The sequence below is a fragment of the Anolis carolinensis genome, chromosome 4, assembly GCF_035594765.1.
Source record: "Anolis carolinensis isolate JA03-04 chromosome 4, rAnoCar3.1.pri, whole genome shotgun sequence".
Lineage (NCBI taxonomy): Eukaryota > Metazoa > Chordata > Lepidosauria > Squamata > Dactyloidae > Anolis > Anolis carolinensis.
Window position 1 is genome coordinate 190,571,929 of NC_085844.1, and position 16,472 is coordinate 190,588,400.

General features: G+C 40.6%; 1 protein-coding gene across 2 annotated transcripts in view; it reads right to left on the minus strand.

Annotated features, from left to right (window-relative positions):
- The window catches only part of tulp1 (TUB like protein 1), a 51,994-nt gene extending 40,009 nt beyond the window's left edge, over positions 1–11,985 (minus strand). Inside the window, exons 1-3 of one of the 2 annotated variants that reach the window (XM_062978427.1) lie at positions 10,772–11,985; positions 8,034–8,079; positions 1,723–1,834 (exon numbers count right to left, since the gene is read on the minus strand). In XM_062978427.1, coding sequence (XP_062834497.1) covers positions 1,723–1,834; positions 8,034–8,079; positions 10,772–10,818 — 205 coding nt within the window. In that variant the 5' untranslated portion in view covers positions 10,819–11,985. Of the gene's footprint in view, positions 1–1,722; positions 1,853–8,033; positions 8,080–10,771 lie in introns of both variants that reach the window. The other variant, XM_003226488.4, reaches the window with a different exon arrangement.
- Positions 11,986–16,472: the final 4,487 nt, after the last annotated feature.

Genomic DNA, 16,472 nt, shown 5'->3' on the forward strand with positions numbered 1-16,472 from the left:
GTTTTGTTTTCACCCTCCCTTTTTTCTATTTATGAAGCTGCACATATGATGAGTAACACACCCAATTGGGGAAAGAAGGGATTTTCCTAATCTTTGGGAATTAAGAAACCCCTTTTCCTTTGTTCAGAGAAAAAACCTTGTCTTATCCTTGTCTTGTGAAGGGGCGAAGTTTCGCCTGCTTGGGGTGTGCCTGCCCTCTCCTGGATGAACCCAATTAAAACACTGCAGTTGGAAGATAAGTGTATGGGTCCAAATAGTAGAGTTTGGAAAGTAACTTTTGGACTACAGCTCCCAGCATCTCACATTCAGTATAAACTCTATTCAAGAATATTCATTTTGTACATACATTCTTTATTTTTATTTATGAAATTAATTTCTACCCGTGTTATCGAAGGTTTTCATGGCCGGAATCACTGGATTGCTGTGAATTTTCTGGGCTGTATGGCCATGTTACAGAAGCATTCTCTCCTGACGCTTCACCCACATTTATGGCAGGCATCCTCAGAGGATTTGAGGTTTGTTGGAAACTAGGCAAGTGAAGTTTATATATCTGTGGAATGTCCAGGGTGGGAGAAAGAGCTCTTGTATATTTGAGGCAAGTGTGAAGGTTGCAGTTTATCATCTTGATTAGCATTGAATAGTGATGCAGCTTCAAAGCATGGCTGCTTCCTTTGTTGGGAGGTGATTAGCTGGCTCTGATTGTTTCTTGTCTGGAGTTCCCCTGGTTTTAAAGGTTGTTCTTTATTTACGGTCCTGATTTTGGAGGGGTTTTTTAAATACTGGTAGCCAGATTTTGTTCATTCTCGTGGTTTCCTCCTTTCTGTTGAAATTGTCCACATGCTTGTGGATTACAATGGCCTCTCTGTGTAGTCTGACATGGTAGTTGTTAGAGTGGTCCAACAAACCTCACAACCTCTGAGGATGCTTGCCATAGATGTGGGTGAAACATCAGGAGGGAATGCTTCTGGAACATAGCCATACAGCCCGGAAAACTCACAGCAACCCAATTTCTACCCTGCTTTTAAAAAAATCTAATATCACAAACCAGTTTGCATTTTTAAAGAAAATATAATACATAATAAGTCTAAAAATGTAACAACTGTGAGAAACAATTATTGCTTCAGTAGTCTAGCAGCTACTAACTTTAATTCTTGAAATGTCATGGTGAAAAGATAAATTTTGGCTGCATGCTAAATGTCAGCAGAAAAAGGGTGTGAGGGAATGAGAGCCAAAAGAGTGAGGCTTATTCCCTGAATGTCTCTAAAAGTTAGATTCACCTTTTCCCTATCCAGTTCAAGTAAACTGCTAGCATGCTGAGCTCAGATGCTTTTCGCCGTCTGCTGTCAAATCGATATGGCGGCAGAACATGAAAGGATCATGTTCATTGGCCAAAAGTAGAAGTTGCAATTCTGTATTTTTCATTTGGTATTGCAATGTTGAACTGGGAGTATGATACAATCCTTCAGGGAAACACCTGGAAAAGGGAAGGGCCCTCCTTCAACCAGAGATCATATGCTTTGTATGTGTAAGATCACGAGTTTCATCCCTGTCATGTCCGATTCACTGTTTCTCAAGCAGAATGGTTGGGAAAGATCTCTTGAGAGAGACTGTGTGCAACTCTCTGTCAACATGGACAGCAGCAGGACCATCAGACTGATTCAGCACAAGACAGCTTCATGTGCTAATTTATTGGTTTTCTTAAAGACTGATCATGCCCCTTACCTGGTGGCCGGGCAGCAGGATCCTCTGTGGGGTTTGATTCCTCTTGCTTTTTTACCCTGGATTTTTTGGGCTTGGCTTCCAGTGTACCCTCTGGCCGTTTCTTTTTTAACTTCTGCACCAAGAGATGTGGCTACATAAGGAAATATCGGTTGTGAGAATCAAGAGGAATACCATTTTTCTCATCTGAGATGATTGTGAAATAACGAACTGAGGATGACATGACTAGACTTGCCAAGGTGAAATGTTTACCTTTTACATCACAGAATCATAAGAAACATAAAGTTGGAAAAAAAACATAGGGATCATCCAATCCAGAACCCTTCCATGGAGGAATATACAAGCAAAGCACTCCTGACATATGGCCATCCAACCTGTTTGGAAACCACCAAAGAAGGAGACTCTACCACACTCCAAGGCAGCAGATGCCTCTGTTGAACAGATTCTAATGTCAGGAAACTCTTCCTAATGTTTAGGTTGAATCTCTTTGCCTATAATTTGAACCCATTGTTCCATGAACTGCTCTCTGGAGCAACAAGCTTGCCCCTTCTTCAGTATAACAACCTTTCAAATATTTAAACATGGGCATCATCTCACCTCTCAACCTCTCTTCTCCAGGCTAAACATATCCAGCTCCCTAAGTCATTCCTCATAAAGCAAGATTTCCAGATCTTTCATCCCTTTGATCACCCTTCTCTGAATACATTGAGAAATCAGAACTTGGACGAGACCAGAACTTCCAGAATTCTTTAGCCAGCATGGTTCCGGCTTGAAATGGGATTTGTGAATAGGCAGTATTTTCCAAAGTAACCTTTCTGGGAGTAAAGCTATGAAGAATCAATAATCAAAGGCTATGCAATTAATATAGTCCACAAGGTTCTATAAACTTAGTGCCTCATTTTAATAACACCAAATAATACCTTAAATTAATACTTTCCTAATAACTTTTTCTTAGGAAAGAACCAATAAGGAGAACAGGAATCAAATCAGTTAACAGTTTAGGTATTTGTTGGAATGTTCTCCAGGGTCTTTTCCATCCCCAATGAAGCTTAGGAGAAATGGGTTAGCTCCTTGTGTCATTCTTAAAATTGAGAGGGATGTACTTTGCATCAGTTGATAGACCACCAGTCAGAATATAGATGAAGGTTAGTTTGGACATGCCTTGTAGTGATCACAAGGTAAGTCCTCTTCAATCGTGATGCCTATTATTCTCATCCCCTTTAACAATGTATTCTGCATCTCCATGTCTTCCTTCCTGTATTTTCCTTTGCTATTTTTTACCATAAGCTATCCAGGTTCCCTGAAAACAATATTCAAAGAGTGTTGCTAATTTACTCTAGATGCCAAATTAATATAATTGGGGTTTTTTTTACATCTGCATATGAGAACGTACCCCATGGTATATTTGGGTGGGTGTATATCAATGTCTACATAAAACAAACAGTGAGATGTGAGAGATGGCCAAGAACTGAAACCCAGAAGTAAACGAACCATTCCCTTATGTTTGCAAGGTATGAAAAAGAGGATGTAGCAAATTCATGCCTACGCACAGTTGAACAATGCAGGGAGGAGTAGATGAGAAAAAGATCTTAGTTTAGGAGGGCTTTGTAGCCATCAGGGATATAAGGCCCTCCTAAACTAAGATCTCTTCCTCATTTACTCCTCAGTGATAGTAACTGGGTGTGTTCCAAAATAAATAAACAAACAACCCCACATTGCCAATATGTAAAACCAATCTGCTACTGCCAATCCCACACGCTTAAAACCCATGAATCATGCCTTCAAAATGAAGAGGTTGGTAAAAAAGAAACAATGTTTTGGGTGTTTTTATGCCAGTTCTGGTTTGCAAAAACGAAAGGCATAAACCAGAACTTTGTTATCATGGGTTCTTTGTAACCATCAGGGTTAGAACATTAATTTTTTTTAAAAAATGAGAGGAGATCCGCAATAATTGATTTTGCCTTAATTCCAAATCTGTGGGTTGGATCCTGATTTATGAGTCACACTTAGAATACACCCACTGAAATAAAGGGGGCTTAATCATTCATGACTTACTTGCCTCATAGATTTCAGTTGGCATGACTAAGTCTGGATCTAACCCACTATTAAATAGCAAATGTACTTCTGCCACCCCAATATTGTTGATCTTTCCCCCCACTTTCACAACAAACAGGACCAAAAACAATGTGTCAGGTCCAAATTGCTAGTGAACCATACTGAGGAGGGAACCAGTTACGCCCATCTTTCATGAGCCCTGGATTATTTAGGATTAATATCAAGATTAGCACCACTAGATTGCTCAGCAATATGTAAAAGGAGAGAATAAACTAATTGGTAAAATGAATAAGGAAGGATTCTATTCATCCCTGTTGAATGTTGCCATAGATGTATAGATGTGTATCAGTCTTAAAACACATTGCATAAATATAGAAATGTGTGACAATCAGGCAGGTACTTTGGCCAATATTATCATACGCTAATAGGAGTTTTATAATAAGTCATTAGCTTTCTCTGTCCAAGAATACTCTTGTTCCACGAAACTACAACTCCCAGGATCCCATACCATTGAGCTATGTAAGTATGGACCCAGTCTCTGAATCCACAGCTAAGGTTTGGTACAGAAGTACCACACTTTGATAAAATAGCAGTAATTAATGCAACTTACCCATCAAAGTCCCATAGGATAGCAAGCAGGTAAACAAATGCCAAGATATTTATTAGGATACTAATAATTTGTTTTATTACACTATTTATCTCAGATATGGAGGTAAAAATGGTCAGCTGGCTAGGATGAGGACACAACACTATATTTAAGCATTGATTTCTTGCAAGACATGTGCACAACTCTAATTTTTTTCTTTCCTTTTTCTCCAACAAGAGAGAATATTTATTTCTCTATTTCCAAATGCAATTTTCAGGAACTGATCCTGCTTATACTAGATTCTGGAGAATATGCTTTTGAAAAAACTCTACAACTCCCAAGTGGACATGCTGGCTGGAAGTTGTAGTCCAAAGAATATTTTCCAGCTTCAGTTTCAAATGAAATAAAATGTTAAACAATTAGGGATGGAGATACGTTATGGCTAAAGTTAGCATGGTGTAGTGCTTTAAGTACTAGACTAGCACTCTAGGAAACCATGGTTTGAATGCCTGCTCCACTATGGAAATCTATTGGATGATCTTGGGCAAGTCACACTCTCCCAGCCTAAAAGGAAATCAGTGGTAATCACTACATACCACAACCCACAGACATACACAGAAATACTATACAGTAAACAAAGAAACAAAAAATACTCATAAACAACTGTCAACTACCAACCAAACACCACCAGAAATGTAAGATTTGATTTTCTACCCTCCTAGCTGATTTCATAAACACAATTATGTCCCACTTCCTTTACCATACCTAATGCTATTATGCATGTATAAAATACCACCTATTATTCAAAACTCACAAGTGTTCTTTTTTCTTGTCTTCTCTATATAAATGTGAAATAAAGTTCTCAATTTTTACAACACTTTCCAAAGACTTCTCTCTGATTAAAGCAGATAACTCACTCATTTCTGCCATTTCAAATATCTTCAGTATTCAATTTCCCATTGCTGTTGTCTCTGTTTACTTCCATTTCCGAGCATAAAAATAACTTTTACCATCTTAAACACACTCCAAAGTGGTTTTACTACCTGTGTTACAGTTTTCATTTGTGAAATGTTGGAGTGCATGTAGCATTATCACAACATCTCTATATTCTTCAGTACTTTCAGGTATGTAGAGACCATATTCTGAGGGATAGCCAACCAGGGATGGGAAAAGTGTAACCCATGGGCTGCATGTGAGCCTCAAAACCATTTTGCAACCTCCAAGGGCACTGTCTAGTCTAGTGGATTTTAATCACGTCCTGTTTTGGAGAAACTAGCCCATCCTGCACCTAAATCAAACCCCGTAACATTGCAAATTATGGCCATATGTACAAGAGGGTAAAGAGGGACATGCTGAATATAATACATTGGAGAGGACATTGATGGTGCAGCTCTCTGGTGCCCAGATCTGAGGAAACCGCCTAGATCTCCAGAGATGTGGAAACCAACTATTCTAAGGGTAGGGATACAACTAGAGATATTGGTCCTGAAGACCAGGAAAAAATGTGGAAGCCAAAACAGGTAGTATATGCAGGAAGAGTTATATGGAGAAAGAGCACTGGAAGAAGTTAAGAAGAGTGGTTTTGAATGATCGCGCCTTGACAGCCGAAAGATTGGCAGTTTCCCTGAAAAGAGCCATTCTCTTCTCTGGAATATAATGAGCTTGGGTGAGCTGCCTAAGCAGGCCATTTGCCTACGTGATATGCTTTTAGCAGGCATAAAGAATCATGGTGAGGGAATGTTAAGCAAACTTCTTTCTTTCCTTACACTGTGCAAATGCTTGTATTAAGAGATATGCATCTATCACATAGTTACAGCTACCTATATTACCTCTCCAAAGCCCATTGTATCTGCAGCACAGACATTCCTCAATATCAACATTTCAGTGTTGTCAGTGGGGAAAAAATGCATCCAGCATTTTTTCTTTCCAAGAAGGGTTGGGCAGAACTTGGTTGGCAGAACTTGGTTGTTGTATGGACAGACTCTATGATGACCAAAAAGTGACTTGCAATAGCTTGTATAAATCACTGAGTTGTTCCATCAAAAGGATGACAGGCATAATCAGGAGTTAGCTTATGCACAGAATCATGCACGTGTGGAGAACCGTACCTTCCAACATTTCACAGATGAAAACCCGGACACATGTGGTCAGGAAATGTGAGCAAGATGGCAAAAGTTATTTCTGAACAGGATCACATAAGCTTGGAGAGGCGATGCTTTTGCCTGACTCTACAAGGGAGGGCAAGATACTGCTCCTACCGCTCCCTCTTGTTACATTTGAATTCAGTTTGTAGCAGCAAAGTTAAAGGAGGGATGGCAGAGAAAGATACAGAAAATAGGATATTTAAAAATGGGATGACAAAGTATTAATCAAGCATGTCCCTGCCAAATCAGGGCAGTTGGAGGATATGCACAAGCCTGGGTGTTCTGAACAACAAGACCGCAATTCTTCGAAACATCAAAGGGAAGTCCTGCATAGTACCTTCAAAAGGATACAGAGGACACAAGGTTTTGCATGATTCTGAACCTACAAAACACTGATATGAAAATAGGTTGAAGGAACACCATGATCCTAGGAGGTGTGCATAAATAGCCTGCAATGGCACAGTTCCTCTGAGATTGAGGTCAAACAGAGTGACTGTGTGGAGGATGCAGATGGATCAAGATTAGGTGCATTGCCTCTAATCCCATTCTTCAAAGGCTATAAATAAACATGGTTGATCACATGTGAGTCATGTGGCTCGGGCAAGAAAGGCTTGTGAAACAGGTGCAAGCAGAGAGCCTGAAACCTGGGACATGGTGAACTCAGAGACAGTCTCAGCATCGATAAACAAGTTAACTGGGTCAGACTCAGCCCCTACTGCTATTCAGAAAGGTCTGGACGAGATGTTGCCAAGGAATGCCATTGTGAAGTAGTAGAAAGGAGCAGCCATGGGGAGATTTGAGTTTGAGCCTTCACTTAGCCATCAAAATGCTGGCTGTCAGCATCTGTCAGGTTCAGCACAAGACCACAGGGCTGCCATGAGAAGCAAAATGGACAACTGCAGGTATATTGCCATGCTGCAAATCAACTGGAGGAAATGTAGAAGACAAATTCAACATCACACCCAAATACGCAAAAGTTGGGGCTTGGCCAATCTGACCCTAGTAAGGCTATGACCATCAAATGGACACTTGGAAACTAGTACTTTCAAGATAACCAAAACTAGATGTGGCTTCAGAATTGTCTTTTGTATCTTACAGCAGGAGTCTGAGGCATTGCCAATGCCTTTGTCACATTTTATATCTAATTAGGGCATAGGGTAGAGTTTGGGGAGTACAATATCCAGAATCCCACAGCTATCATAGTTACTGGCTATGCTGCTGGGGGATTCTGAGAAATGTAGTCTCAAAAAGTATCTTCGCCCCCCCCTCCCCTGGGCCAGCCTCAGCCCTCCTTTATTTATTGTCTGGCAACTACCTCCTTTCTTTCCTTTTTGTTCACCATTGCCTCAAAGCATTGTAACCCCAATCTAATTCATTGGATGATAGGAACAAATTCTTCATGCCCTCTTCAAATCTAATATGTGGCATTGCTGCAATAGAAAGCCCAGTGGGTAGCCAGGCACATTTATGAGTCACTAGAATCTTTATAAATACAGTTGTAAAGGATTCAATGTGAAAGGGTTTCCTACCTGTTTAAGTCTCTGTTGCTGAGGGCTTCCAGATTCCTCATTCACGCTAATGGAAGGGGGAACAAAGAAAGTAACATTAAATAGGAGGCAGACTTACTTTGAACATGTTTATGAAGCACACTTGTCTTGATTAAAAGTACACAAAGGGTGCACTTACACTGTAGTATCATTGTAGTTTGATACTACTTTAACTGCTATGGCTCAATGCTATGGAATCATAAAGTTGTAGTTTTACAAGCTCTTGACTTCTCTGCCAAAAATTGCTGGGGCCTTACCAAAGCACAAACCCCAGGATTTACTAGCATTGAGCTGTTAAAGTAGTGGCAAACTGCATTAATTCTGCAGTGTGGACATACCCAGTCACTATAGTGTCCACTGTCCAGTAAGCTATGTGTGATTCTGTCCCATGCCAATAGATGGCATTGCAACCTATCATATTGTTGATGTTCCTTACCCATTTTGCCATACACTGTAGGTCGCATGATTCCATCAAGAATGGTTATGATAATTTCATATCCCAATTATCACCCACCTCCAATGTATAGGGTGTGAGACAAGATGTAAAGGAGGACAGACGTACACTAGTATCTTTGACAGTCAATAGGAGAGGAACACTGTGTTCCACCATAAACACAACTCCAGAAGCGACTCAAGTTGCTCCTGACACGAAAAAAAACAAAAACAAAAAACAAAACTAAACCATAAACACAATAAATCCGTACTGCAAACACATCCACAACCTATTCTATATGAGGATTTGTCTGAAAAATGCTAGGAAAGCTTTACTTGTGTAATTCATTATCGGTATTTACTTTTTTGGGACATACCACTTCAATAGTTTTGTTTAATGTGTTTTAGCATCCACTTCATTTCCAGGCCCATTTCAACTGCTGCTTGTTATGAACAAAGCAGAATCACTGGGGTGCTATGTGGTTTCTGGGCTGTATGGACATGTTCTAGCAGCATTTTCTCATGACATTTTGCCTGCATCTGTGGCTGGCATCTTCAGAGGATCTTCTGAGGATGCTAGTCACAGATGCAGGTGAAACGTCAGGAGAAAATGCTGTTAGAACACAGTCATACAGCCTGGAAACCATACAATACTCTAAGGACCGCTGCCTCTCACATGGATATGCCTGGTTTTCTCCTAAAAAGCCCATGGCAGTAGATCTGCAGTTGGCTGGAACACAGAATAAGGTCTTCTTAGTTGTGGGTTTCGTATGTATAATTCCCTTACCAAGAAGAGAGTGATCATCTCACTCTTGCTGATGATTTTTATTTCAATGTTTAAACTCCTTTTAAAGGCTGGGACTAGTTTTAAATTCTTTCATCTTATACTGATTTTTGGGAGAGAGAAGTGGAGCTGTCTTAATGCTTTCTGCTTTTGTAGTTATACTGTATTATCATAGGCCTCCTTAAGGAGCTATTGCATGTAATTGAATAAATGCATGCATGAATGAATACCAAAAACAACTATTCAAAGATGAGTGGGGCTATAGATGAGGTTCATTGCATAGTAGAACCTTTACACATAATCATTCCAAACAATCAGGGATCTAGAAGTGGGTCTGTATATAGATGACTGCTCAATAGAAAGTGAACTGGGGGAAAAACAGGCTTTACAATATGTTGTCAAAGACTTTCATGGCCGGAAACACAGGGTTGTTGTGTGTTTTCCGGGCTGTATGACCATGTTCTAGAAGCATTCTCTCCTGACATTTCGCTCACATCTATGGCAGGCATCCTCAGAGGTTATGAGGATGCCTGCCATAGATGTGGGTGAAATGTCAGGAGATAATGCTTCTGGAACATGGCCATACAGCCCGGAAAACACACAGCAACCCGGCTTTACAATAGCTATTTAGTTGAGCTATTTTACCCTTTCAGTGAAGGTAGATATTATGAAATAATCCATGTTGATACTCAATTGATCAGCACTACTAGCAAACATATATTACTTATTAGTGGCCATAATGATTATACAGTACAACAATACATCATACATCACTACAGCAACAAATATACAACATTGCAATATAATATTATCAATATAAATATCTAGGCAGATATTGGGTGAAGGAATAAGGAAATATAGGATTTATATAGTCTTCTTCAAGAAAAGAAGACTTTGTAAGAGAGTTTCACCCCAATTATGGCCGGTGGGTCCCATGTCAGTAAGGCCATGAATTCACTCCACTTCTAGGTCAGACTTTACTGGAGTTATCCAAGGTGCTGAACCACTGAACCCAAAACAGATTCAGTACTTTGTATAGTGCCTTTGAAGCTATCCAAAACCTGGTGCAGGTTCACCATCCCATGATATTGGACCCATCAGCTGCCACAGATTCAAGCACATTGAAAATGTGTTATAATCCTTACATAAACTCTGGAAATTGGCTGAGTATTACTATGTCCATATTGCAAGTGGGAAGCTTAATCTGAGAGATTATAGCTTGCCTTTGGATACCTGGAGAGGTCACAGCAGGAGTAAGATTCCCATTTTGTTTTATGGCCTAACCTTCCCCGATCTGGTGCCTTCTAAGGAATTCAGACTTCAACTCTCATCATCTCCAGCCACTATGTCGAATAGCCATGGTTGGAAGTGTTGGGATTTGTAGTTCCAGATGGTCTAGTTTAGTGAAATCTTGCCCCAGATAACCTATAGGCTTTGAAACAATGTCAGCTCTGTTTCAGTGTCAAGCTATCCTTGTTTAAAAGTAGAAGACATTTGGACTTACCCATCTGCTGTCCACACTTCCCGGAGGATATCTGACTGAAGGGGCATTGCAGGCAGTCAAGGTCTCTTGTTCAGAAGGAATGAGGATCTGGAGGGAACAGAATAGATGCCTGAAAAGAGGATTCCCTCCGCTTCCTTCCTTCCTTCCTTCCTTCCTTCCTTCCTTCCTTCCTTCCTTCCTTCCTTCCTTCCTTCCTTTCCTGATGTTGGCTTATGCCAAGGAATATATATGAACAAGTTGCCTGATTTCAGGATTGTGTAAATCAAGGGGGAGACTTCAGTGCACCCACTTGAGGGGAACTGGGAATGCTCTTCCTTGGCTTTCTCATCACTCTTTTCTTGCAAGGAAGCTCTAGAATGTCATGCAGATGATGTCTCCCAGAAATGTAATGCAATCCCTTGATTCCTATACGGTCAGGATCAGCAGCAGCCACAGCAACAGGTGACTCTAAGACCGGCTTCTTTGGCTACCTAAGCAGAGTTAGTGTTTCCACAGGGAAACAGATGAAGAGAGGGAGGCGCCAAGCTGGGAAGATGATGAACTTTTTCATCAAAGCAGGTAATAGGATTTCAAGGGTTGATAGACTGCCAACGGGCCTCCTAGGAGATTCAGAAGAAAGGAACATCTGTCACTGTAATTCACTTAAACAGGGCCAAGAGAAGATTATTCTGCCTTGGGGAGTGTCTGATTTGACAGTCAATGACAGGTCCAGAATGTGTGAAACTATGGATCCTTCAGGAATGTTGTGTGTATATGTGTATGTGTATATATTTATATATATACACACACAGAGGGTAAAGCTAAAGGTTTTCCCCTGACATTAAGTCTAGTTGTGTCTGGCGCTGGGGGTTGGTCTCATCTCCATTTCTAAGCCAAAGAGCCGGCGTTGTCTATAGATACCTCAAAAGTCATGTGGCCGGCATGACTGCATGGAGCGCTGTTACCTTCCTGCCAGAGCAGTGCCTATTGATCTACTCACATTTGCATGTTTTCCAACTGCTATGTTGGCAGAAGCTGGGGCTAACAGCGGGAACTCATCCCACTCCCTAGATTCGAACTGCCGTCCTTTCGGTCAGCAAGTTCAGCAGCTCAGCAGTTTAACCCACTATGCCATTGAGGGCTCACACATGCATACATACATACATACATACATACAGATATATATATACACATGCGCACACACACACACATACATATATTGGAGGCTTCCCCCACTTTTCGTAAAATGAGGTAGCATGTGTGGGGGAAACCCTAACAGATAACATAGATGTACAATCTCTGAAGAGAACAACGTACTTTTGGAAAGCATATAACATGCCAGTCAAGTAATTTTGTATACATGACACAAAGTTATCAAGATTTGTTATGTCATTTCCTGACAACTTCATGCTGATGATACTCAGTGATAGAATTAATCCCTGTTTTACAGGGCTGACCTGGAATGAACAAACCACAGTCTGACTCATTACCTCTTCGTTTCTTTTACTAAGCCATTATATGCACAACAGAACATATAAATAGTCTTGCCAAAACTCCTAGTGTTTTATTGGTCCCACCAGTAAAGCTATTTCCTGTCAAGTAATCAGGAATAAGGCCTAGAGAGTGGACAAACTCCCGATTCAGTGAGACATTAGAGTCTACATTAGTGCTACTAAGGTCAGCCTGGTTGGCTCCAGGCCCAACCTACTGGATTCTTCTGTCTTGATCCCTCCTTTCTAATTTGCCAACCTGACTTCAAACCACATTTATTGGATTTGATCTTGCCTTCATAGTTTCTGTCCTGTCTGGGGTATTTTTTCATTTTGGAAATGGTAATTTTCTTTTCTTCTCATCAGAAAGGAGGGTATCCATCTCAGTTCAAAGCACGTGGCATAACCCAATGGGTGTTGAAATTGACATAGTTAATTTCCCCTCAATTACTATAAAATGAGCAGCAATGGATTCAGCCAAGTGGGGAGCATCCTTTTCCATATCTGTTAAGACAACCTTTCCTGATGGAGTGCCTCCCAGATATGTTTTTTTCCCTTCCTGTCAAGAGCAACTTGAGAAACTGCAAGTTGCTTCTGGTGTGAGAGAATTGGCTGTCTGAAAGAAAGTTGCCCAGGGGATACCCGGATGTTTAATGTGGGGAGCTGGAGCTTACAGAGGGAGCTCATCTGCTCTCCCTGGATTGCTCAGCAGTCCTGCCAGGGCAAGGGTTTAATCCATTGCCCCACTGGGGTCTCTTTCCAGATATGCTGAATTGTATCAATACATTGTCTCTATTATATAAAGTATTGAGGGTTGGCAAGGCTTTGAATGGTTTTACAACAAACATGGTCCTTATGGAAACAGAAGCTGAAATTGCTAATCAGTATGAAATAACACAGCAGTGTAAAGTTTTGAACTCTCCTTGTAGACATGGCTACTTATGATGAGTATCTCTACTTCAGCATTTCGATAGATGGAGACAAAACTGAACCTCTTTGCACTGTTTCAGGATTTTCAGAGCAGGCAAAGAGTGTATTTAATTCTACTAAACATTTCTGCAGAATGGACTCCATCTGTAGCCATGGAAAGGAGATTAGGGAGGCTATTCTGAGACCTTCCCGGGAGTTGTGCTGAGCCTCTCTACTGAGCGGTTTCAGATTTGATCACCTTAAGGGAGGCAGTCTGATAACTGCAACTTCCTCAGCATATTAACTCCTTCCACACCAGCTCTTCTCAGTCAGATACATGCTACAATAGACAACTATGTGCTTGCTAATCTTATCCTAAAGAACAGATCTAAAACTAATCTTTTCTATATTTACAATATTCCAAATTGTTAAAGAGAAATTCAGAATTGAAAACTAGTAAAATGTGTGTCTTTCAGTTCATATGCTTTAAGCCTTATTTTGCTTTCAGCAATTCAGATATAAAAGCACAGGAATGTTTCATACCACTGATAAGTACTCTGAATGTTATTTATTAAATGTTATCAGGGTATTTCCTAACTGTATTCCCTTTATTGGAATCAATTGTAAATCCATCTTGTCGTGCCCTTACATCAGGGATCAGATGATGAAAAAACTGCATCTCTCATCAGCAGTCAGTGAAGTGAAAAGGTGGGTGTTGCAGTACAACAAAATGTGGAGAGTCAGAAATTGCTCCTATTCCTGGTTGACACTAAATCATAGAATCATAGAGTTGGAAGAGACCTCATGGGCTATCCAGTCCAATCCCCTGCCAAGAAGCAAGAAAATCACATTCAAAGCACCTCCGACAGATGGCCATCCAGCCTCTGTTTAAAGAAGAAGCCTCCACCACACTATGGGGCAGAGAGTTCCACGGCTGAACAGCTCTCACAGTGAGGAAGTTAATTCTAATGTTGAGATGGAATCTCCTTTCCTGTAATTTGAAGCCATTGTTCCGTGTCCTAGTCTCTAGAGCAGCAGAAAACAAGCTTGCTCCCTCCTCCCTATGACTTCCCCTCACATATTTATGCATGGCTATCATGTCTCCTCTCAACCTTTTCTTCTGCAGGCTAAACATGCTCAGCTCTTTAAGCCACTCCTCATAGGACTTGTTCTATCATGTTCTTCTGCACATTACAATCCAGGCTAGTGTTCTCGCTTCCACTCTCCTCACAACTACGTCTCGTGGGGACGCAAGAGAGGGCCTTTTCGGCTGTGTTGCCCTGTCTCTGGAATTCCCTCCCCAGGGCGATTAGGTTAGCCCCTCGCTATTGTCCTTCAGGAAACAACTAAAGACTTAGATGTTTCAGTTGGCCTTTGGTGAGACAAGCATTAGATAGTTAACCTCATATGGTATTATCCGATATTTATTAGGTCAGTATTTTATTATCTATGCATTTTATCTCATCACTGTACTCTTGCATAGATATTTTAGTTCCTCCACCTAGGTAGATGACATAATAGTATTGATGGTTGATTGATATTACTAATTATTATAATACCACTCTTTTATATTGTTTTTTGTTTTTATTTTGTTATATTGTAAATTGTATGTATGTTGTTTTTAACTGATCATGAAGTTCGGGCTTTGCCCCATGTAAGCTGCCCCGAGCCCCCTCAGGGAGATAAAGTTTTATTATTATATTATTATTCTACAAGCAAAGATTATATTTGGGAGAAGGGACATAGGGCTGGCTTTATCTTTAAGCACATCAAAGCGGTGGTCTAAAGGAGTGGATTTAAGGTACCACAAAAGGAGAGGAAACTGTCTGTTAGTGTGATATTGTTGTAGTTTTACTCTGAGGAAGAAGTACTTGAGGATCAGGGCCAAAATAACCTTGACTAGTTTTGGACATCATACAACATAGTTCCTGGAATGGGTTACCATTTTTTATTTACTTCAAACAATAAAATGGTTTAGGCTAACTTTGGAATGAGGTTGTAACTGGTTTAATGGAAGGAGTATATTGTTGGCATACAGGCTACAGGAAGGCAGGATCTACTCCCCTGCCACAGTTTAGCCTATATGAGAAAGTGCCTTCCATTTCCCATTGGTGAAGTAGAGAGACAAGAGTTGTAATCACAACATTACAAAATATATCTGTAACAGATCATTGAAGAGATGCGATAGTCATTCCTTCTCCTCAGAGCATCCTGGGTATATAGTTTTACAGTATAAGGATGGAGGCAGTTGTTTTTCCTCTCATATTACCAAGCTACAATTTCCAAGAGCCTTTGAGAAAACTTGGACAAATATCAAAAAAGGAAAGCTGATTTTGCCATTTTAAATAAGTAGCATCATTTTAGTATGACATTTTATATAATAAGACTTTAGCATTCACAGATTAGGGTGTCCACAGGGATCATGGGCCAAAAACTAGAAGATACTGATGTCCCATTGTACAAAATGGGGAAAGGCAGTAGCTCTTGCATTTTATCACAATCCCACAGCAACTGTTTTTAACAGGAGAGGGGCAGATAAATTTAATTAGAAGCACTTAAACTACCCACTCCCTGCTCCCTGTAGGCATCCTTAGTGTGTGTGATGTAAAACTTTACAAAGAGCCTCTCTGTTCAAGTGGAATACTAACCAAAATGGCCAAGATAAGGGCCATTAGCATGTTTATATACTGGTTGACTAGCAGAAGTGCTGATCCACGTAGCTCAGAAGTGACAAGGAAGAGGTCAATGGCTGAATTCAGTGAAGAACATCTATGTAAGTGGACTTACATCTGTGGGAAACAGAACTGAGCAATTTCAAAATGTCTGTATTTAGCCAGGGCTGCCATGATATTACAGCACGAGGGAACCAGTAAAGTGACTGTTGCACATTGGGACTGTTGAACATCAGAACATCAGCGAGGGAGTGTCAATGTGCATTGGTAGAGCCCAAATACATATTAGAACACCAACATGGAATCCAGATGCATATTGGTAGAGTTGGTGCTCTGATACACATCTCTGGAATTCACTAGAAAAGTTCCAAAGTGCCTCTACTACATAACTATATCTATAAGTGAGGTTGCTCAACTTAGAATAGCAGCCAATGGCCAGTCCTACCCATAGTCACATGGCTAGTCCTATCACAAGGCAAAGGAAGACTATAACTCATGCGGGAGATGTTAAGGGCAGGGTTTTCCAGAGTGTTCCTCTTTAACTTCATTTTGTTCCTCTCTATTGGAAAGCAGAGCTAGCTGTGTGTGCTACATGGCTGGTCAGAAGCCCTTCCGCCTCAGCTGTGGTAGAAGGCCTTTGAGTGTGATGGA